The sequence below is a fragment of the Bombus vosnesenskii genome, unplaced genomic scaffold, assembly GCF_011952255.1.
Source record: "Bombus vosnesenskii isolate JDL3184/JDL3185 unplaced genomic scaffold, Bvos_JDL3184-5_v1.1 scf7180000013403, whole genome shotgun sequence".
Classification (NCBI taxonomy): Eukaryota; Metazoa; Arthropoda; class Insecta; order Hymenoptera; family Apidae; genus Bombus; species Bombus vosnesenskii.
The window spans coordinates 180,473-202,543 of NW_022883026.1; the positions used below are offsets into that span (position 1 = coordinate 180,473).

Below are 22,071 nucleotides of genomic sequence, written 5' to 3' on the forward strand. Positions count from 1 at the left end.
TGGTTTTTTGATAAAACCCTCTTTACATATGAATAGAAAAAAAGATCAACAAACACCAGATACAATCGTTTAAACTACCATTTAAATACATACTGAATAACCATATAAAAAACATTTTTGAGGAAAATCATTAAAATATGATATCATTTTATAATTTTTAAATTATGTTTTTTTATCTCCATAATTACCGCTAACGTAAAGCCACCCTGCAGCGTCGGAATTATATTTTCCAATATAAATATCAATTTTAAACAAATTACATATAATTTGTTCTTTATTAGTTCCATTTCGCTATTCCCAAACAAATGAGATTAATCATCTTCAGAAATACATAATATATATATTATAAGTCCTTATTTTTCCACTATGTATTTATATCGTATTTTTTTGTAGGCATATATTAATGTGTCTGATTGTTCATATATGTATTGGAATAGGAAGATCGATATTTCGTCGAAGCGAATAGGTCCTTACCTGCTGCCTACGCGTCCTGGTAACTTTACATCACTGTAACACCGGTATATCTAGCAGCTAGCAGACAGTGGCGTGCGTATCACCAAGTTCACCGTCTTTTCTTGTAACGTAACCCTGCGTAGGGTGTATTGCTCTCGCGTGCAGAAAATGTATTGTTACGGTCGTCAGCTGCTCTTTCGCTTCAAACGAGTACACTCTTTCTCTAGGTGGGGATATGCATCAGGGTCCCAGTGTACAACATACAGAGGGGAATGACTAGAAAACAGGGAGAGGGATTTGTTTCCTATTGTTCACACTGCATATGCATGCAATCTTTGCTCAACGATTGTCACTGTAAATTGGATATTTGTCGCCTATGGAACTTTTCTAAGGTTAACGTTTCCTTCTTTCCCTGTTTTTTTTTTTTTTTTTTTTATAAATCTCAGTGACTCGTATCCTGTATATAAGTACATGGTTTGAGCGTACTTCGTACGTTTCCTCATTCGTTCCTTTTCTCCTACTAGTTAATTATTATCATTTTATTTCAATATCATTCATTTTGTTATAATAATGTCATAATGATATTATGTAAAATTTTTAAATTGGTAAATTTTATTTTTATTACTTGTAAATGTAATCATGATTCGCTTCTGTCTCCTGTTACAAGAGAGATACAGATACACGAATATTATTATTGATAGTTGTATAAAAGTTATATGAGTCATTAATGTGAAATGTAGCCCCGCGGAGGTGAAATTTAGCTTCGCGGAAGCCAAATTGTTTATTATTAATAACACAAATTAAAATATATTTTTTGACATTCGATATTATGTATATACAATATATAATATAATATAACGTCATATATACAGGGTGGTTGGTAACTGGTGGTACAAGCGGAAAGGGTGTGATTCTACGCGAAAAGAATCGAAAATATAGAATAAAAATTTTTTCTTTTTTAATTTTTTTTTTTAATTTTTCCATCGAGACAACGATCTACAGTGAGATCCTTTATAACGAGACATGATAAAATGCACGCGTACCGACCGAAAATTCAAATTCGATTTTCTCGAAAACAAAGCCTCAAACGAAAAATTTTTATTCTATATTTTCGACTTCTTTTTTCGCGTAGAATCACCCCCTTTCCGCTTGTACCACCAGTTACCAACCACCCTGTATATATGATGATATACATATAATGGCATGTATCTTGTTATATATATATAACACATATGTATAAATGATAAGTTAAAGTGTTAAAGTGGAATCACCGACAATGATATAATTGCACGAAAAAAAATATTAGCTCAATAATTATACATATCTTTATCTAAAATATACTCTGATTTGAACATTTAATCTGACCTTAGGTGACACTCTCAGAATTCAATCTAATTCAATAAATCTTTACATTTAGATACACATTTTGTAACATTATATTTCTTAATTTCATTTATTCTCTTATTTTTTATCAAACTGTTTCGTTTCATAATATATATTATATTTGTACATATACAAGAATATTTCATAAGTAAGATAAATGAAAAATCAATCATCTTACCTATTCATACTATAATATGATATAGTATAACTAAATAATACAACAAGGTAAATATAAAAGTTGTTTATCGTCAAAAAATCGAGATCTATATGTACATTGTCCTTTGTTTATGAATTTGCATTTCATTTATATTATTGTCTAATAGTCTAATATCTGAAAGATAAAACGTAAGTGCAAATGGAGATAAAATAAAAAAGAAATATTTTATTTATACAACTACAGGACTTTGTAACATTGACTAAAATGTCTCTAATAAAATATCGGTAAATTACTCATTGAGTTCTTAATTTGATGGACTATAGATGACGTGACCTGCTTGTATCTATCTTCATGCTATATAATTATACAAATCGATCCATTTGTTTACGGAGGTCGTTTGCTAGTCCATTGCGTTTTACCAGTATTTTTAGATTAAATAGTATTATGCTTTAAATCCTGTGTTTATGTGACTTTAGAAGGAAATAAAGCTGCAATGCCGGGGACTGAAGTTAGTATTTTTATGTATCACAGAAACATGCGTTTTAAATGAAGGATACTGAATTATTTTTTTGACAGTTCTGGCTGTCAAATCGTATTATTATCGTAATCGTATTATTCATTAGAAATTTGGGAAAAGAAATATAATAATGAATATAAATTAAATTTTGTCCATATTTTACTCTTTTATTTCTCGTATCGTATAACTTTTTCATGATTTAATATTCTTACTTTTAATAATATAATAATCCTTTATCTAGGACAATACAGCAGAACTCGGAGAAATAGAAAATGTTAGGGTTGTGGTCCGTGTTCGACCTTTAAATGGAAAGGAGTTGGACGGGCACTGTAAGAATATAGTACGCGTGGATACGATAAATAGTGAAATAACAGTTGAAAATCCTAATGCTGCACAAGGAGAACCACCAAAAGTATTTTCCTTTGACGCTGTCTTTGATACTGATTCAACTCAAGTTGATATTTACAATGAAACTGCGAGACCTATCGTGGATAAAGTTCTTCAAGGATACAATGGAACTATATTTGCATATGGACAAACAGGCACTGGTAAAACATATACTATGTCAGGTGCAAAGACATCTCCACAACTTAGGGGAATCATTCCTAATACCTTTGCACATATTTTTGGATACATAGCTAAGGCTCATGACAACCAAAAGTAAGTATTTTTTATGGAAAAGGAAATAAATCAAAATTTCATTAGTATTCAATTTTATATTTAAGTATTTTGTGTGAATTAAACATATAAAGAAATAATGTTTGATTGATAGATTCCTTGTACGTGCAACATATTTAGAGATTTATAATGAAGAAGTTAGAGACTTACTTGGTAAAGATCAAAATACTAGACTAGAAGTAAAGGAAAGACCTGATATTGGAGTATTTGTAAAAGATCTCAGCGGCTATGTTGTCAATAATGCTGATGATTTAGATCGAATAATGTCTCTTGGTAATAAGAATCGTAAGTATCTTGTCAGGTACCTTTGTAGAATATATAATTGTACATATATAATTTTAAATATTAATATCTATGATAATGGAAACAGCCATGCTTCTAATGTTATAATAAATTCTTATGAACAACCATATGATATATAATTCTTATATAATACATAGGTGTTGTTGGAGCTACAGCAATGAACGTATTGAGTTCGAGGTCTCATGTAATATTTACAATCACAGTTGAATCTAGTCAACTTGGAGAGGATGGCGAACAACATGTAAAAATGGGGAAGCTTCATTTAGTTGATTTAGCTGTATGAAATTCTTATTCTCATTATCCCACTGTACTCTAGTTTAACATATTTTCTAATTCATGCCATTGATATTCTCTAGGGTTCGGAAAGACAAAGCAAGACAAAAGCTTCTGGAGTTCGTTTAAGAGAAGCAACAAAAATTAATTTATCACTTTCGACACTAGGTAACGTAATATCTGCATTAGTTGATGGTCAGAGTTCACATGTGCCTTACAGAAATTCCAAACTCACGAGATTGTTACAAGATTCTTTGGGTGGTAACTCAAAAACTTTAATGGTAACATTATTCATTTTCTTTCCTTTCTACGTTTTCTTTCTCCATTATTCATGAAATAATTATTTCAATTTAGTGTGCAAATATAAGTCCAGCAGATATAAACTATGACGAAACTATCAGTACACTTCGTTATGCGAACCGCGCTAAGAATATTAAAAATAGAGCGAGAATTAATGAAGATCCAAAAGATGCTTTACTTCGGCAGTTTCAAGTTGAAATCGAACAATTACGTAAACAATTGGAAGAAAATGGTGCTGAAATGTCTGAATCTGAAGACGAATCTGAAGATTCTGAAGAAATAGGGGAGACTAGACATGAGAAGAAAGCTCGACGTAGAAGAAGTCAAATATTAACAATGGAAGAATTAGAAGATAGGGATATAGATTCCAATGAAAAAATTGACAAAGCTGAAAGAGAAGATAAAAGTCCCGATGACAAAGATGTTATCGAATTAAAAAGAACTCAGTAAGTTTTTAGAGAATTGGTTAAAGAATATCGCTGAAGAGTATATAAGATATTAATTATTCTAGGAGCGAGAAAGAAGCATTACGAGAGAAAATGCAGAATCTACAAAATAAGATTTTAGTCGGAGGTGAAAATTTGTTGGAAAAAGCAGAAGCTCAAGAACAGTTATTGGCTGCAGCTGCAATTGAACTTGAACAACGTAAAAGCAGAGAAGAACAGTTGAAAAAAGCTATTGAAGCAAAGGAAGCTGAACGTATTGATATAGAAGAGAAATATTCTTCCTTGCAAGAAGAAGCTGCAGGGAAAACTAAGAAATTAAGTCGCGTACATACAATGTTAATGTCTGTTAAAGCAGAGTTATCTGATTTACAGCAAGAACATCAAAGAGAGATGGAAGGGCTTTTGGAAGGAGTTAGAGGTATTGGGCGAGAATTACAACTTCAAGAGTTAATAGTAAATAGTTACATTCCTGTTGAATATCAGGTATCTATGGCAGTGTAATATTTTATTTAAAAAAATAAATATTTTCGCCAAAAGATCTATGTACCAATCCTATTTTAGACAACGATTGAAAGATATGTTCATTGGAATGAAGATATTGGAGAATGGCAATTAAAGTGTGTAGCATATACAGGTAACAATATGCGCAAAGCACAAATCACGCCACCATTAGGAACTAACAAGGATGTACGTATTAATATTTCAAAATTAACAATAAATCACATTTATGTAATAAATCATCATACTTACAATAATTTCTATTCCTAGCAAATTCAGCCTGATATGTCAAACATATATCTCTCTTACAATAACGGAATTGATAATACTTTCGTGCAACCAAAAAAAATACGAAGCCGATCTGGAGTTCCAAGGCCAACTACAGCACATAGACGTACACCACACTAAAACTATGTTTAATCTATAAAATGATAAAAATATTTATATTTCACAAAGTATTCAATTCTATGATTTTTTAGAATTTTTTTTAAAGCATTATTCTAATTTATTTTTGTTTATATAATATATACGAGAAAATGAGTATTTTCTGCAATTATACATTTATTTCTATTCTGAATTAGGTATGTTCACACTGATCTTAAGTACTGCATAGAAGCAAAGGGTACATACAGTATAATAGAACAATATCTAATTAACAAGACCGGTTTATTAAGAACTACAATTTCTGTGTTGTATGATCATACAATTTAAAATTAGATGCTATGCAAAGTACTTAATTTCTGCTAATTTACATAAATTGCAGAAGTTAGAATTAAGTTCGATAGAGTTATTATTATTTCAACTCGGATGATTTTCTTATATTGTACACACCATTAATACTTAAAGAAGAATTATAACAGTAAGATTTTATGTTTTATGTATTTAGATACATTTTTGTGCGATGTCTATGAAATATTAGATGACGAAATCTAAATCAATGAATCAACTTCCACAGAAATTACATTTTCATATTTAATAGCATGCTATACAAGTTACTATTAAATGGAGAATTGATATAAAGATTTTAGGGAAGAAAAAGTATGTGCTGTACCTGTGTAATAAGAAATAAGATCGTTTAGCTCGATATAGGAAATTAGAGTTAAATGTAACTGAAAACAATAGGAACGCAATCTTTATCAAAAACTTAGCAATCTTATGTCTTTTTTCATTGTCGTTTATGTATTATAATTTGATAAAGACCAGATTTTCTTTAGCTTAATAATAGTATTATAATAAGTATTTCTATATAACGTTAAATTTTGTCACTAAAACATGATAATTTAAAAAACGCAAAAGTAACTTGAATTTTGTTTAAAATTTAACGTGTACTAATGCTTGCTTAATCATTTATGTCAATAAACTTATAGAGAAAGCAAAGCACATCTCTATGGCAGAATAGGATTTTAACTGCATTTAAATTATTTTTTACTCTCTATTATCGAAAATATTTAAAAATTTTGTCTGTTTTAACTTTTTATTACGACATTAAGTACTGTGATAATAAAAATTCTTATTATTCTCAATTCCTTACCAATTACTTAAAGCAGTTAAGGATACTAGATGTTTGTAATTATTATTGTGTGTATATTATGCTTTTTTTGTATATAATTTACGAAATAAAAATAAATAATTATGTACTTATATAGTTTTCCGCATATTCGTTTTTTATTAAAGTTTCCTATCACAACATCAGTATAAAAATTTAGCTAATAAATTTTGTTTTTATCTCGGTATTCTTGAATCCATTTTTTAATAAAGAAGCGATGGTATTTCCGTGCTAAAACAACACTATATGGATCATTGGCATTACTGCTTCTTAAGTCAAGATGATGTGCACTTTCTGGTATTATTACTGCTACTGCTGAAGAAGATAAGTTTTGTAATACTCCACCACTAGACCATGGATCCATTAAACCATTACTAAATGAAACAAAATAATGAATAAATAAAAGATTACGTTATAAATGATAATTGTATTTCATGTGAAATATTAGTATATATATGTAGACTTGTATTATGCATATATTAATCTCACATTTGTTTCAATTGTTTTAAGTAAAACAAATTAATATTACTTGACGATATATACCTGAAAACAATATTTGTTGCAGTAGACAGATCTTTACATCCATATTGTTCGCATACTAAGTTTGGCTGTGGTTTTACTGAATATTGTTTCATACAGTCATTGATATATCTATCCAAATTCCATGAACGAGGTTTAAACATATCATTTATTCCATCTGAACATATTGGCATTACCATTTCTGTACAGGCTTGGAAAGGCCATCCAACAGCACCTAATTGAGGCACAGAATCATTTAAATTTAAACACTTTGTTTCACTAGAATAATTGGTGAATATATTAATTGCTTTGTGTATTGCTATTAACAACTCTGTTCCTACGAGTGATTGATTTGTTAGATGTTTGCATACAGCCTGTAATAACAACAATATCTTGTAAATTATAAAATGTACATAAATGAAATAATTTTATTTAGAGATTAATTGAACAATAAACTAATTGTAAATTGAGATACTTACTTTAACGGGGTAAGCAGGTAATGGTGTCAAAAAGTTAGCTTCATATGGATAATTTACTACAGCAAGGTTTATATAAATATCTTCCAAATAAGACATTAGTTGTTGGACATCACTTGAATTTTTTAATGGTTGACATAATTTCCAACTATCTGCTAACCACTCTCTCCCTTTGTCTATTAGAAAAAATAGAGAATAATTTTAAAAATATAAAAAGACAATATAAATAATAGGTTACCCTATTACCGCTTGATGTTATATTGATGATAGTATTCCATGATCTACGAATAAGTTTTGGACAGTTTGTATGAGCTGTTTTAAAATCTGAGGTAACTATGCGTACAAAAGCTTCACATTCTGTAACTCCACTAAATTGTAATATTGGAGCTGAAGATGCAATTGCTCTGTAATATTATATAATTTTTATTTATATTATATATCATTCTTATTGTATTTCTAGTTGGTACTGTTTCACTAACCCTTGTACAACATGAGGATATTTCATACGTATCCATGCACTAAGCATACCACCATATGAACCACCAAAAACTATAACAGGACTATACTTATATTCTGGTTTAGATTTCACATATTGAATCAAATCGACATAATCTGCAAGGGCTTGTCGAGATGTTAGATATCCTAAATGATTCAAATCCATGTAGGATTTATTGCCATAAGGCATAGATTCTCCATAGTAACGATGTTCAGCAAAAATTAATAAAGCTCCAAATTCTGCAGCTATGTCCCACATAAAACCCTGTAAAATATAAGAATTAAGTCGGAATTTTAAATTATGTTTAAATGAAATGTTAGTTAATTATCCTATAGGTTGTATACTTACAGTATTTTGAGCAAAATTTTCAATGTTACCTTCATTTCCAGTATAAAAGAAAATAGGTGCATCTTTTTTGATTTGCCAAGTATTATTTACAAGATATCGTAATTTAAATGTATCTGGCACTGAAAAGCTAAAGTGATCCACCTGTGATATATTTAAAATAATTTACTTTTTATACAAAAAAATATAAATAAGATTCATACACGTATGTAATGTATAGAACTTTAGTAATTTAATAAGTTTAGATCTCTGTATATTAAGAGATTTTCTCGTAAAGCATATGCAATAATCGATAATTTATAAATGTAAGAATATATGTACATTAAATAGGCAAGAAAAGTAAACATATAAAAATACTTCGTAACAAATGTCACCGATAACAGTTCTACATCAGGAATTTAATATCACATACTGGCATATCAATTGTTTTAATCTCATATTTGTATTTCCCGCTGTATAACTCATTTTGAGTGCGTAATTGATTTTGATAGTTTCCGTAAAATTTATTTAAAAGGATATATTGCATGGTAGGTTGCCATAATGCAATAAAAATGAATAGTAAAATATTGTACAGTTCCATCTCAATACACTATCAATGAATTCCAGATTCCAACTTTTAATTGACATTAATTGAATTAATTTATGATAAACTGACATCGGCAACAACTGTCTTCAGAGCATTTCCGTATCAGGCACTGATATATACACACACATATCTGTAATACATATATCCATAGTCGTATATGTATTACAGTGTATTAACTTTGAACCCGTGCATGCAAAAACTTGGAAAATGATCACATGACCACACACACGTTTAACACTACAATCAAAACATGACATACGCCACCTAGAAGTTACCACTATAACTAGAGCTAATTATAAACGAGAACAGAGGGAGTCTGGTGTCAGCGGCTACTACACGCATATTGTTTATTTGAAAAATATTCATGTGTATTCGTATTTTTACAAAAAATACAACTCTTTCTTACTTCGATCGGCATTTTTCATTTTTAACGATTTGAACATTTTTTCTATGTTATAATTTAAAATTTGTGGGTTTTGTATAGTATCCGGACTGCAAAATATTGGACTAGAATGACAATCTTTAGAAACCTTTGAGATCTTTTTAAAAATTTGGTACTCTTAATCTACTGTATGACTTACTCTGTATGCATTTGAATTGTGAGTATTATTTGGATTATTTTAGTTTCCGGCCATCATGCCGTGAGGTGGCCGGTTAGACTGTGATTATACAAACAGCGGTAAACGGTAAAATTAACATTTGATGCATTGGCATTAGTTGTGCCATTGCTTGTTTTACTGCTTTGTATGATCACGGTCTTACGCGGATTTGTAGAGTTAAGATTTTTGTCAGTCAAATATTCATAAGGCTGAATTTTCAAAACTGTTTATTACTGTTAAAAATAACGGCTTCAATAACCTAAAATACCCCTGAAAAGACATATTCAGGTAACAAATTTTGCAATCCAGATACTATACTTTATCCAAATATATTAATGATCACTTTCTACGAACTGACCGCTATTATCTGATTTTGATCGTTCTGCTATAAATACGTTGAGTGCAAAAATGAAAAACAAGGAAGAATGTGAGATACAGCTAAGACGCTTCATACAATTCATTTAAAACTTATTAGCATAGCTATATTTTAAAACATTTCTGGAATATTTCGGAAACTAGTCGAAGTAGAGGAATGGTGTTAATCCAGACGAATTTTTTTCCGCTGGGGATATAACAGATTTTTTAAAAGTCCATTTGTTCAAAGAATATATTTGATAATCGAACTGATGATAACACTTTGTTAACAAATTAAAATATGCACTTTATTCCGACAACTTTGTAGATATAAATAGTTACGCGTGGTGCGTGTAGATGTATTTTCAGCGAAGAGTAAATAGTAAGTTAAACTGATGACTAATTAATGATCGAAAAACCAGTCAAGAGATGGTGAGTGACGTAGATATGAAAAGCCAGTCAAGAGATGGTAACTGAAGTAGGTATGAAAAACCAGTCAAGATATTTACTGGTTAACGGATGAAAAATCAGTCAAGATATTGTCTGGTCAACAAATAAAAACCCAGTGAAGTTCGGTGACGATACTGTCGCAGAGAAAAAATTTTGCTGGGTGTTGGTCGCCCCACCAAAGATCACTTGTGGGTGGAAATAACCGTTGAACATGGAAAAAATCCGGCCTTCCCATTTTTTATCTGATTGAACAATAACCCTAAGGAATGTCTCGACTTGAAGGATGTTTTGTAGCAATTAAGGGCCTTGACGGTAAAGTAAAATTGGTTAGTTTTATGACAGTTCCTTAGGATTATTGCGGTCCGACTAATTATATTTGCACAGCTAGTAGCCGCTTTGACCACAGGATGGATTCTGGTTTATGTAGAGAATCACCGGAGGTAACAACCTAATACTTCTTCATTAATGTTTTATGTAAATATTTATCGATTTTTACGTAAAGTGTTTGTGTAGATTGTAGATTATACATCTAAACTGTAAATATGGATAAAATAGATCATTAATTTTTCACAAATTAACAAACATAATTATTACTGAAATTTGTTCATGCACGGTGTTTTCCAACAGGCAAATAAAAGTTCACATGTTGATTTGCAGTATTATTCTAAATAGAAATCATCAAATAAGCATAGAAGCCCTACAAAAGTCTTTAAAAATAACCATATTAAAATTACCAAAAAGTACCATAAAACTTATAACTCCAGGTAGGTACAAAGAGTCTATTGTGCTGCTCTCTGTCGAAGATGCCTACATGGCTTAATTTGAATGCTTAATTATCTGTCTAAATACCCTGAATATCTTTTACATTATGAGTTTACACTCTTTGAAACTTTTTGTAATTGCATTTGAAATGATTTTTAAAGGCTTTCATTAAATGTTTCGTTAAACTGGTTTAAGTTATTACAAAGTTTTTAAAATGCGTTTATATTTTTGTCTACCGTTATAATTTCATGTCATATTATTTAATGCATAAAATTAGGGATATTCGTTCTTTAATAAAATTTATCATCGACACATTGCTAAATAATCTTTTTATGGGTACAGAAAAAAGTATCGGTATATATATCGGAGATGGAAAGACAGCGGGATTTCCCGTCCGGAATGTTGGGAAAAACTCCAATACACTAGTCCAGACTTTTACTATAGCCGCCCTTAAGTAATAAAAATAAGAAATAGTCTTAATGTTCCAATCTGACTTTATGACGATGGGTTTGGGCTCGAAGTGACATGGCAGGTCACCGGACGTAGCCACGGTCACGGGAGGGACGTGTACCTGACAGAGGTATGAAACGATTATATGTCTCTCCTTAAAAACAAAGATTAACCCGAGAAGCGGGGACAGGAGTATATAAGGGCAGCCTCTTTTGGATTAAGAGAGTTAGAGTTAGAGTGTTAGAGTCGTTGGACGAATTGCCGATTGAGTGATCCGAATCGAGTAGTACGTTGGTACTTGTCCTCCTGTGGATCGTGGATTCGTTATCGAACCTGAATTCGTTGTCACCATCATCTCGACCATCCTATTACCATTACTCATAGCCTCTTGTAGTGTCCACATTCGTACTGATAAATATTGGCTACATTCGCGACGGTAAAGTAAGTAAAGGTTCATCGAACGCTCCAAAATGCCAACCTGAATCCGACATCAGAAGTGAGATCAGTGCCGGTTATAACACTGCAAGAGCTTACGACCGATTCCGCTGCATGATGCGCAGCCGCCAATTTGATTATGGAGAAAAATCCTTAGAAAGCAGTGCCCTGAATATAATTTCAATAACGAGCGTCGAATCGATTTCTACATAGTGGAAGCATCAACTGGTGGATCAAGTCATCCGGGTGACTCGTTTCCATTTTACCCCGATTTTCGGGAGCCGAGTGTTCACTGATTAAAGAATCCGTAGTCTTGAGATTTTCTGGCAAAAGAACGATCGATATAATAGTAATGCGAGGAATGAGAAATATTGGTACATCTCAACTCTTGTTCGTTGCGGGTGTTAGTGGTTTTACATTAGAGATAATTCGTCATGTCCTCGCTGATGGTTATTTCAAAATAGGATATCGCGATTGATCGTGAAATTTTAAGTCAAGGTTTTGACGTAATATTACACAAAATAGCCTCGCTATGTGTAAGATAAATAATTAATGCCTGTAATAAAACCGCCGAAGACGAGATCGATGTTAACGAAGTTGACAATGGCGTGCGTGGTAGAGATAAAGGTCGATTACTCTTTCTTTTAGAAGATTCAAAGATTCATTCGTTACGGGTTTCCTACGTACTCCCGTAAATACAGGCCAGTTAGAACTACAATTAATTGATCCTAACATCACCGTACAAAGAAGTCCTAATAGACTTCGCGAGGAAGAGCGCAGAATAGTACGTGAGAGAATAAGCGAATTAATTATAGCCAACTATCATAAGGCCTAGTAATTCACCGTTCGCGAGCCCCATGTTACTCGTGAAGACGAAAGATGGTTCAGAGAGATGATTGGTAGATTTTCGAAAACTAAATGAAAATACGGCCCCGGGTCGGTATCCTTTACCCCTTGTTGCGGATCAAGTCGCGAGATTGCAAAAGCAAGATGTTTTATTAGTCTGGACATGGCCAGCGGGTTTCGCCAAATCCTTATTCGTTCTAATTCTAGGAAGTATACAGCATTGGCTACCCTCGTTGGACGATTTGGACAATAAGTTGTTGTTTTCTTCAAATTCTTTTGTGTCCTTGTTCGGTCCATTCGACGTCTTTTATTCGCATACATGGTTGCGTGCGCGTCTAGTGTTTCTTTCGGAATCGTTGTTCCGAACGGCGATATTACGCTGACTCCATCGAAAACAGGGATTTTGCATTTTTGACAACCCTAATAATTTTGCAACTAATACTTGTCTGAATATTCTAATTTCTTCCTGGCTGCAATTCTTTTTAAACCATCAAAGCGTTTACCATAGAAATCTTCAGAAGTAGTCACATGCCAAGTTTTCTGTACCATTTGATCCTTTTCTTATTGTGGTGACATAGGAGGCCATTTGGTCGGAATGATCTATACCACATTTTTCTTCATTGTATTCAACAGCGACTGGTGATTTTAATGTTGCGAACAAACGAAACGAGAGGTCATTCTTGAGATTCCTTTGAAAACACGTATGGCAGCCAACGTGTTATTCGTACGTTGTTGTCTATTTGGACGATGTTCTAATCATTGCCTACTCCATGGATCAAGCTCTAGAAAGATTGTACACCGTATTAATACCCTCGTAAATGCCGGAGTTTCTTCTAATATTTCTAAATGCTCCGTCCCAAACACGTCGGTACTCTATTTGGGACGTGTAATTCATAACGGAGAGGTTCGCCCCAATCCGGGTGAAATACAAACCTTGAGCTCTTTACCTGAACCAACGACCGTCACACAGCATAGACAGTTCATAGATTTAGCCTTTATTTCCAAAAATTCGTCCCTAAATCTTCACAGGTAGTGAGGCCCATGTATGCACTTGCTTCCGGTAATAAAAACATAACTTGGAGGGATAGGCATGGAAAATAAGGTAAAAGGTAATTTCCGTCCTGACCGACGCGCCGGCGTTAATGGTATTTGACCCGAAAGATCCGATAGAACTCCATACAGACGCTAGTTCGCATGGATATGGGGCTCTTTTAATGCACAAGGCGAAAGGTAAAAAGAGAGTAATAGAATATTACAGTATAAGGACTAGCCCTGTGGAATCTAAGTATCATTCATATGGACTGAAGACGGTAGCAGTTGTTAGACGCTGCTAAACATTTTCGCCACTAATTACATGAAAGAGAATTTCTTGTTGTCATTGGTTGCAATCCCTTGAAGGCATCTAATAATAAGGTGAAACTTACTTACAAACTTTTAATTTTGACATTGTGTATCAAGAAGGTAAACGAATGGCTCACGTAGATTCCTTTCCGCGGAATCCCATAGACATTGATCATAGTATAATCAACAAAGTCAAAGAAAAGAAATTAATCTGACCGAGATCTCAGAAGATTGGCTGTTAACGGAATAACGTCGGGATCCTCAAATTTCAGAAATCGTCACTAAACTACAAAATGATGAACTCGCGGAAGATGTCGCAAATTACGATCTGGTACCCTTTATCGTAAAAGACAAAGAAAAGGCAGGACTCTCTCCTTGCCTATCGTCCCAAGAGGTTTTAGGTGGTCCGTTATTAACCATGTGCAACAGTCAATTATGCACTTAGGTTGGGATAAAACGCTTGAGAAATCGTGCGAGTATTACTGTTTCGAAGGAATGGCGAAATATGTTCGTAAATTCGTTGAGAACTGTCACGCTTGTCGAGTTTCGAAGGCTAGTTCAGGTAAAATACCAGCTGAACTACATCCTATTCCTAAGACCAGCATATCTTGGCATACCGTTCACGTGGACTTAACGGGCAAACTAAGCAGTAAAAGTGATTCGAAAGAATGTCATTGTTTTGGTTGACGGCTTCACTAAATCCGCACATCTGCGTCATACTCGTAAAGTAGATTCCCTTAGTACCGTTAAAGTACCTAAGTATGCTATATTTTTAGTCAGCAGTCCTCGCCGGATAATAGCGGATCAAGGAAGATGTTTTACTTTTCTTTTTTTTTTCATTTATTTATTTAAATTTTACAATTTGTCCAGTAGGACATTTGGTAAAGTATTATAGCGGTATCTAATATATCATGTGGGTGGCTACCCCCAGCGGAGTACCATCATCGTGTTTGTTAGGTTGTTTTCTTTTGTTCTGTGTTTTTGCCAATTTGCTTTCGCTTTTCTTTTTTCTCTAATTTTTTCGAGGATGTCTAGTGCAACTGTTTTTGTTTGTCTGTTGGTTGTTTCAGGTATAGCGGTTGCCCTTGCTGCTTCTTGGATAGTTTCTGTGAATATTGTTACTGCTTGATCGATGTGTTCAGGTGTTTTCAGTGGGATTTTGCAGCTGATTTTGCTCTCTATTATTTCTTTGAATATTTGCCATTTGGTGGTTTTATTGCATAGCGTCTCTGTGCTGCTGTAAAGTATTGGTTTGTTTCTGTATGTAATTATTATGGGCGTATGGTCGGAGGTAAGCTCGAGGCTGGGTGCTATGTTTAGTTTATTTGCGTTTAGTCCCTTTGTAACTGCAAAATCTAGCAGGTCAGGTATTTTGCTCAGACCTGTCGGCTAGTATGTCGGTCTTCCTGTGGATAATATATTGAGTTTATTATTTCTAATGTATTTTTCCAAGGTTCTGCCTCGAGGTGTGGTGATTCTTGATCCCCATAGTGTGTGCTTTGAGTTATAGTCTCCAGCTGCGATATACTTGTCACCTAAGTGTCGAAAGTACTCTTCCCACATTTGTGATGTAATTTTGTGTCGCGGCGGTATGTATACTGCTGACAACTGCAGTTAGTTGCTGCTAGTCTGTACAGTAACGGTGGTTGCTTGTATATGTTCCTTACTGACCTGGCTGTGTAGGTGATGTTTAATGTCGTTTTTTATTACTACTGTCGTCCCTCCGTGTGCTTTCCCTGAGAAATGCTTGGTGTCGTATATGGTGTAGTGCGGTATTTTTATATAGCTTTTTATTGTGAGGTGTGTTTCTGAAACGAGTATGTTAAGGAAATTCGAGGATTTGGAAATACAAATAATTGACTATATTTCACACACAACAGCTATACATCTATATTACACTCTGAAGAACGTCTTGCACGCACGCTTGTCGCCAACCGACTATCCAGAATCTTCTAACGGCAGTCTTTTGTCTCAACTAAGATCTGGACGCCCTCTGACCCTTACACACACACTCTCATGTACAGTGTAAATGTATCACTTCCCTAACACGCCTCCTTACATTTATACTGTATACTTAATTTTATTTACATACTTGTCGAATTAACAAAATATTCAAGATTTATCGCTTTATTTACATTTCTCTTATTTTACATTCATCCATGACCTAAACCTTTCAAATTTCTCTCTACACAGTGCCTTCGTAAAAATATCCGCAGTGTTTTCTTCTGTACTTACTTTTATTATGTTTATCTTATTTTTCTTTACGTACTCGTGAACGTAGTGGTAATGAACTTCGATGTGTTTAGAATTTTTTGTAAAAGTTCCGTATTTTGCTATACTCATTACTCCAGAGTTATCCTCATAGATTTTTACAGGGTTATCGTCTACATTTACATCGAAGATTTTCATTAGTTCTCTGATAGTCATAACTTCGCTCACCGCTTCCGATAGAGCTACATACTCTGCATACGTCGAGGCTTTTGTCACACACCTTTGTTTTTTAGACTTCCATCCAATTACATTTCCATACAATCTAATTACATACCCAGAAGTCGATTTCCTATCTATATGATCTCCTGCCCAATCAGCGTCCACATAACAATCTATCGTTTCGCACTTTTCATTTCTTTTATAATGTAGCCCTAAATCTCTAGTCCGGTACAAATATTTCAATATTCGCAAGGCATATTTAAAATGTGTCTCGTTACAACAATCTTGAAATCTACTCAGATAATTCACACTATAACTTATATCGGGTCTGGTATTTACACTAATATACAGCAATGCGCCAATTAAATTCTTGTATCCAATGTCCTCTCTATTTATCTCAGCTTTTTCAATTTTTAAGTTGGTCTCCATAGGTGTACAGTACAATTTGCTATTATGTAATTTATATTTGTTTGCTAATGATTCTATGTATTTCTTTTGGCTTAATCTCATTTCATTTTTTAAATAATCATACTCTATATTTATTCCAAGATATTCTTTTACTTCACCTAAATCTTTCATTTCAAATTTATCAGTTAATAACTTTTTTACACTTTGTATCTTCCCTTTGCTTTTACTACAAATCAACAAATCGTCTACGTATATTAACAAATAAACAACATTTTCTCCCTCTTCATAAGTATATAGGCACAACTCTATATTGTTCTTCTTAAAACCTAATCTTGTCACATACTTATCAAAACACTCATACCAGTCCCTCGGACTTTCTTTTAACCCATAAAGCGCTTTCGATAATTTACAAACTCTATTCGTTCCGTCCGCATATCCCTTTGGTTGATTTACATATACCTCCGAGGTTACTTCACCATTTAAAAAGGCAGTTTCTACATCCATTTGCTCAATTATTAATCCACTTTGACAACAATATGATAGCAATATCTTAAAGGTCTGATTACTCGCCACTGGAGAATATATGTCATCGGCTACGTTTCTTTGTTGAAATCCCCTTACCACTAATCTAGCCTTATACCTGTCCTCTAATTTTTTCGTGTAAACCCATTTTACATCTAATACTTCTTTGCCTTTTACCCTTTCTACCAATTTCCAAGTTTTATTCTTATAGAGACATTCTATTTCCTTATCCATAGCCTGTTTCCAAACTTCATTATTTTTGCAACAAATCGCCTCCTCAAATGTACGAGGGATATCTACTTTACAATAATTTGCATGAATCTCGCAAATATTTTCCTTTTCTGGATACCTTACTGGAGTTTTCTTAATACGTGTAGATCTCCTAGTAGTGTTTGAGCTTTCAGTACTACTATCATTTTCATCTTCCCTACCTTCTAACTCTTCCTTATCCATACCATCCAATGAATAGTTATCTTCGCTATCATTTCTATCTGCCTCTAATGAATTTTCCTCAAAACCGATACATTTAGTGTCTGTCTCTATGACCTCTACATGTCTAGCTATTATTATTTTCCCACCTAATAGGACTCTGTATCCTACTTCACTATATCCTAGTAGAATTCCCATATCTGCCTTCTTGTCCCATTTGGAAACTCTTTTTTGTTTTGGCCTTCTTACAAAAACTTTACTTCCATATAGATGTAGATTTTTAACACTTGTTTTCTCCCGAAAAATATTTCAAAAGGTGTCTTTCTCTCTATAGTATTCGCTAATGTTCGATTTTTCAAGTATACCGTTGTACAAACTATTTCCGGCCAGTACCTTTTATGTACTTTCGCTTCCGCTAACAAGCAGCGCGCCATGTCCATCAATGTTCTATTATACCTTTCCGCTGTCCCGTTTAATTCATGTACGTATGTTGGGCAATTATTTATTCTTATACCTTTATCCCTAGCAAATTTATAAATTCGATTATTTAAATATTCTTTACCATTATCGCATCTTAATATTTTTAACCTCTTGCCCGTTAAATTTTCGGCTTCATTTACGAACTGTATGAAAGAATCAAAGACCTCATCTTTTGATTTTATACAATAGATCCTAGCTATTTTACTATAATCATCGATAAATGAAATAAAATATTTTTCTCCATTGAATCCGGTAGTCTTAAAGGGACCACATACGTCCGTATGAATAATTTCCATTATTTCCCTAGCCTTAGTTCGATTATTTTTGAAAGGTAAGTTATGCATTTTGCTTTCTATACACACCCTACATTTCAAAAGTTCCTTTTCAAATTCATTCGGTATGCCAGTTACTAGCTGCTCTTTACCCAAAATATTTAAGTATTTAAAATTTACGTGTCCTATGCCATCCTATGCCATCTTTCCTTTTTACTCGTACCACTACGTTCGGCGCTGTTTACTAAGTGCTTCTTCCCTTTCAATATACTTTTTATTCTATATGTCCCATTCTCTTTGAACGCTACAGCTGTAAGTTTATTATCCTCGTCTATTACTTTCGCAATATTTCCTTTGGAAATAACCGTATTCTTATTGTCTGTTAGTTTACCTAAACTAATCAAATTTGCGGACATTTCCTTCGCGTAAAATACTTTCCTCATATTTATTTTATTTTGTTTTCCGAATGCTTCAAAATAACTTATAACATTCCCAACTTTTGTCGCTTTTATCGGTCTATTATCGCCTAAATATATATTTACCGGTTCTTTTAGGTCGATAGATTTATCAAAATAATTTATATCATTAATTATGTGATCGGTACAACTGCTATCTAATAGCCACACTATTTCGTTCTTCAGTCTTATGTTTTCCAATCTCCTGCATACGATCTGCAGTGCCGTCGACTCTTTCAAGTACATTTCATCGAACCTTTTTATTATATCATACGCCGTTTTTCCTTCCCTAACATACTCCAATTGTCTGTTCGATATTGCACTATAAATTATATTTATCGCCTTCAAATCCTTTTTGTCCCAGTCTTCATCGTCTCTTTCGTTCTTCATTCTAGTTGTAACAACCTCGCATTCCTTATACTTGAGAAACATCGTGATTCTTTGCTTCCACATTCCATAATCCTCACCATCGAATATAGGTATCATGATTTCCGATCTCTCCATTTTAATTGATTCTTCTTTTTTTCTTTTCTTACTCAAGCGTTCCTACGTGCTCGAAGTATATTTTTTCCTCTGAAAGTTTTTTTTTTCTTTACTGAAAACTCACTCGCAAGATCGTAACCACGCACTAAATATCTTGCAAAACTAGTAACCAAGCTCTGCTACCATGTTAAGGAAATTCGAGGATTTGGAAATACAAATAATTGACTATATTTCACACACAACAGCTATACATCTATATTACACTCTGAAGAACGTCTTGCACGCACGCTTGTCGCCAACTGACTATCCAGAATCTTCTAACGGCAGTCTTTTGTCTCAACTAAGCCTGGACGCCCTCTGACCCTTACACACACACTCTCATGTACAGTGTAAATGTATCACTTCCCTAACAGAGTAGTATATCGATGTTATTGTTATACAGGAATGTTTTAGTTTCTAGGGCCCTTTGTTGTAGGCCGTTAGAGTTCCAGGCTGCTATTTTAAGCGTGTCTATTTTCATTTTTTGCTCATCATGTTAGTAAGTAATTGTAACATGACTGTTATCTGCTGTGTTTGCTGTCTGAGGAGTTCGTTTTGTTCACTTATCATTTTTGTGAGTATTTCGGTGTTTTTTATGGATTGTTTTATTAACTCTTTGATTTCTGTAGCGTCGTTGCTGTGGTTGTTCTGTTCTTGATTGTCTAAGGGTGACGACCGGTTGACTACTTGCGCGTAGCTTCGGTTTCTAACGGTGTTGGTGTTAGTGTGGTTATTGTTCATTACATGCTGTGTATTTGGTGTTGATATAGATTCTGTGTTGTCCTGTTGCGTGTGGAAATTGTTGTGTGTCCTGTTTCGAATCGGCGGGAAAAGTTTGCTTTGTAGTTGTTTTCTGACTACGCAGCCTTTGTAGCTGGCTGGGTGATTTCCACCGCAATTGTGACATTTTACGTCATTTATTTTTCCCGTGTGTGGGCAGTTCATTGTTAGGTGCTTTCCTGCGCATTTGACACACGCCGGGTTTCTGTTGCAGTAGTTTTTTGTGTGACCGTATTGTTGACACCGCATGCATTGTGATATGTCTTTTTTATGTCTGGGTGGCTCGACTGTGATTATTGTGTTTGAGATTTTTTTAATTTTAAATATTTCTTTGTTGTTGCTTTTCGGTTCTAGCTCTATTAGGAATAGTGGTAGTGGTTGCTTAGTGTCAAATCTGGTTATATTGTTGATCGTTCTTACCTGGTGTCCGATCTTGGCCAATTCCTCGCATATTTTGTTTGTATTTGTTTTAGGGTGTAGACCTCTGATTACTACTTTGTAGCTCTTGTCGGATTTGGGTTGGTAAGTGTGATACCCAGCGTTTTTTTCCTTTAGCGCTTTAGTTACTTTCCTGTAGGTTTCTGGGGTATTAGTTTTTACTTTTACCTGGTCCAGTTTGAGCTGTTTGATAGTTTTCTTTTCCTGCCGTGCTGTTTAGCAGATCAATGAAGGGGTCTATTATTTTTGCGTCTATGTAGATTGGTGGTGGCTTGGGAGTGTGTGTTCTTGGTTTTTCTGTAGGGTTTGTGTCCATCTCTTCTGTCAGTGAGCTGAAGGAGTTTTGTGTAGGAATTTCTTGTAGCCATTGTTGTCTTTCTGTTTCTGTGGTCCTCCTATCGTTTGTGTTTGTGTTTATTTTTCTTTTTTTACTGGGAGTTCCAGCTTTCGTTATGTTGTAGTAGATCCTTGTTGGTATTGCTCTTTACGTCGTCTTTTTGTATTATTACCATTTCTATTTCTTTTGTATTTGAGCAGTCCTGTACTTGTTGTTTTAATTGGGCTCTGTTGGTCTACTGCCCTGTTTATAGCGTATGTTTCTCCTTTGTTTAGTATTCTTATCGATGGTATTTTTTCCATCCTTAATTGGTTCTGTTACTCTACTCTTGTCGCACAATGTCGGAGGCACTAGATTTTACGTCCGCATAGCTCGACTGCTCGGGCAGAACTCGAAGATGTTTTACGGGCAAAGAATTTCAGGATTTTTGCCAAGGTAGACACATCAAACTCCACTTAATAGCGACCGGTGCGAGTAGGGCCAATGGACAGGTAGAGCGTATGATGCACACGCTAAAGAGTATGTTTACAACGGTAGAAACGACCGGGCGGTCGTGGCAAGACGCGGTTGGGGAAATACAACTGGCTTTAAATTGCACCATCAACCGTGTGACTAAGTCGAGCCCCTTAGAATTACTGATCGGTAAAGCAGTAAGACCATATGACTTGATACTACCCGACAACATAGAAGAAAAGACAATAGACATCGCTGAAGTAAGACAACAAGCCCTAAGAAATCTATATTACTCTTAATCTATACTAGTCTCTATTAGTGCCAAATACGAC

At 33.9% G+C, this 22,071-nt stretch overlaps 3 protein-coding genes across 3 annotated transcripts in view; 1 reads left to right on the forward strand and 2 right to left on the reverse strand.

Annotated features, from left to right (window-relative positions):
- LOC117237858 (tricalbin-1-like) overlaps positions 1 to 621 on the reverse strand; it is a 32,284-nt gene extending 31,663 nt beyond the window's left edge. The window contains exon 1 of the mRNA XM_033502250.1: positions 475 to 621. The gene's annotated coding sequence lies outside the window, so the exon portion shown is untranslated. The remainder of the gene's footprint in view (positions 1 to 474) is intronic.
- A 1,720-nt stretch (positions 622 to 2,341) lies between these two features.
- LOC117237862 (kinesin-like protein KIF3A) lies at positions 2,342 to 6,415 on the forward strand. The gene is made up of 9 exons (XM_033502267.1): positions 2,342 to 2,501; positions 2,752 to 3,170; positions 3,283 to 3,473; positions 3,629 to 3,768; positions 3,848 to 4,045; positions 4,119 to 4,510; positions 4,576 to 4,993; positions 5,072 to 5,197; positions 5,279 to 6,415. Exons 1-9 carry the CDS (start codon positions 2,487 to 2,489, stop codon positions 5,414 to 5,416), a joined length of 2,037 nt encoding a protein of 678 aa, XP_033358158.1. The 5' UTR covers positions 2,342 to 2,486; the 3' UTR covers positions 5,417 to 6,415.
- A 236-nt stretch (positions 6,416 to 6,651) lies between these two features.
- LOC117237864 (lysosomal Pro-X carboxypeptidase) lies at positions 6,652 to 9,105 on the reverse strand. Its single transcript, XM_033502270.1, has 7 exons — positions 8,803 to 9,105; positions 8,394 to 8,534; positions 8,029 to 8,309; positions 7,796 to 7,953; positions 7,553 to 7,725; positions 7,098 to 7,447; positions 6,652 to 6,928 (listed from the first exon to the last, which is right to left on the reverse strand). The coding sequence occupies exons 1-7, from the start codon at positions 8,968 to 8,970 to the stop codon at positions 6,715 to 6,717; spliced, it is 1,485 nt and encodes a 494-aa protein (XP_033358161.1). The 5' UTR covers positions 8,971 to 9,105; the 3' UTR covers positions 6,652 to 6,714.
- Positions 9,106 to 22,071: the final 12,966 nt, after the last annotated feature.

Excerpts from the sequence above, each read along its gene's own strand:
- LOC117237862 (XM_033502267.1), top strand. Across the intron at positions 4,511-4,575 it reads ATCGAATTAAAAAGAACTCA|GAGCGAGAAAGAAGCATTAC; the intron begins GTAAGTTTTTAG and ends TAATTATTCTAG. Across the intron at positions 5,198-5,278 it reads CATTAGGAACTAACAAGGAT|CAAATTCAGCCTGATATGTC; the intron begins GTACGTATTAAT and ends TTCTATTCCTAG.
- LOC117237864 (XM_033502270.1), bottom strand. The coding sequence starts at position 8,970 with ATGGAACTGTACAATATTTTACTATTCATTTTTATTGCATTATGGCAA. Across the intron at positions 8,310-8,393 it reads AAAATTTTGCTCAAAATACT|GGTTTTATGTGGGACATAGC; the intron begins GTAAGTATACAA and ends TATATTTTACAG. Across the intron at positions 7,726-7,795 it reads CATCAATATAACATCAAGCG|ACAAAGGGAGAGAGTGGTTA; the intron begins GTAATAGGGTAA and ends TTTTTCTAATAG.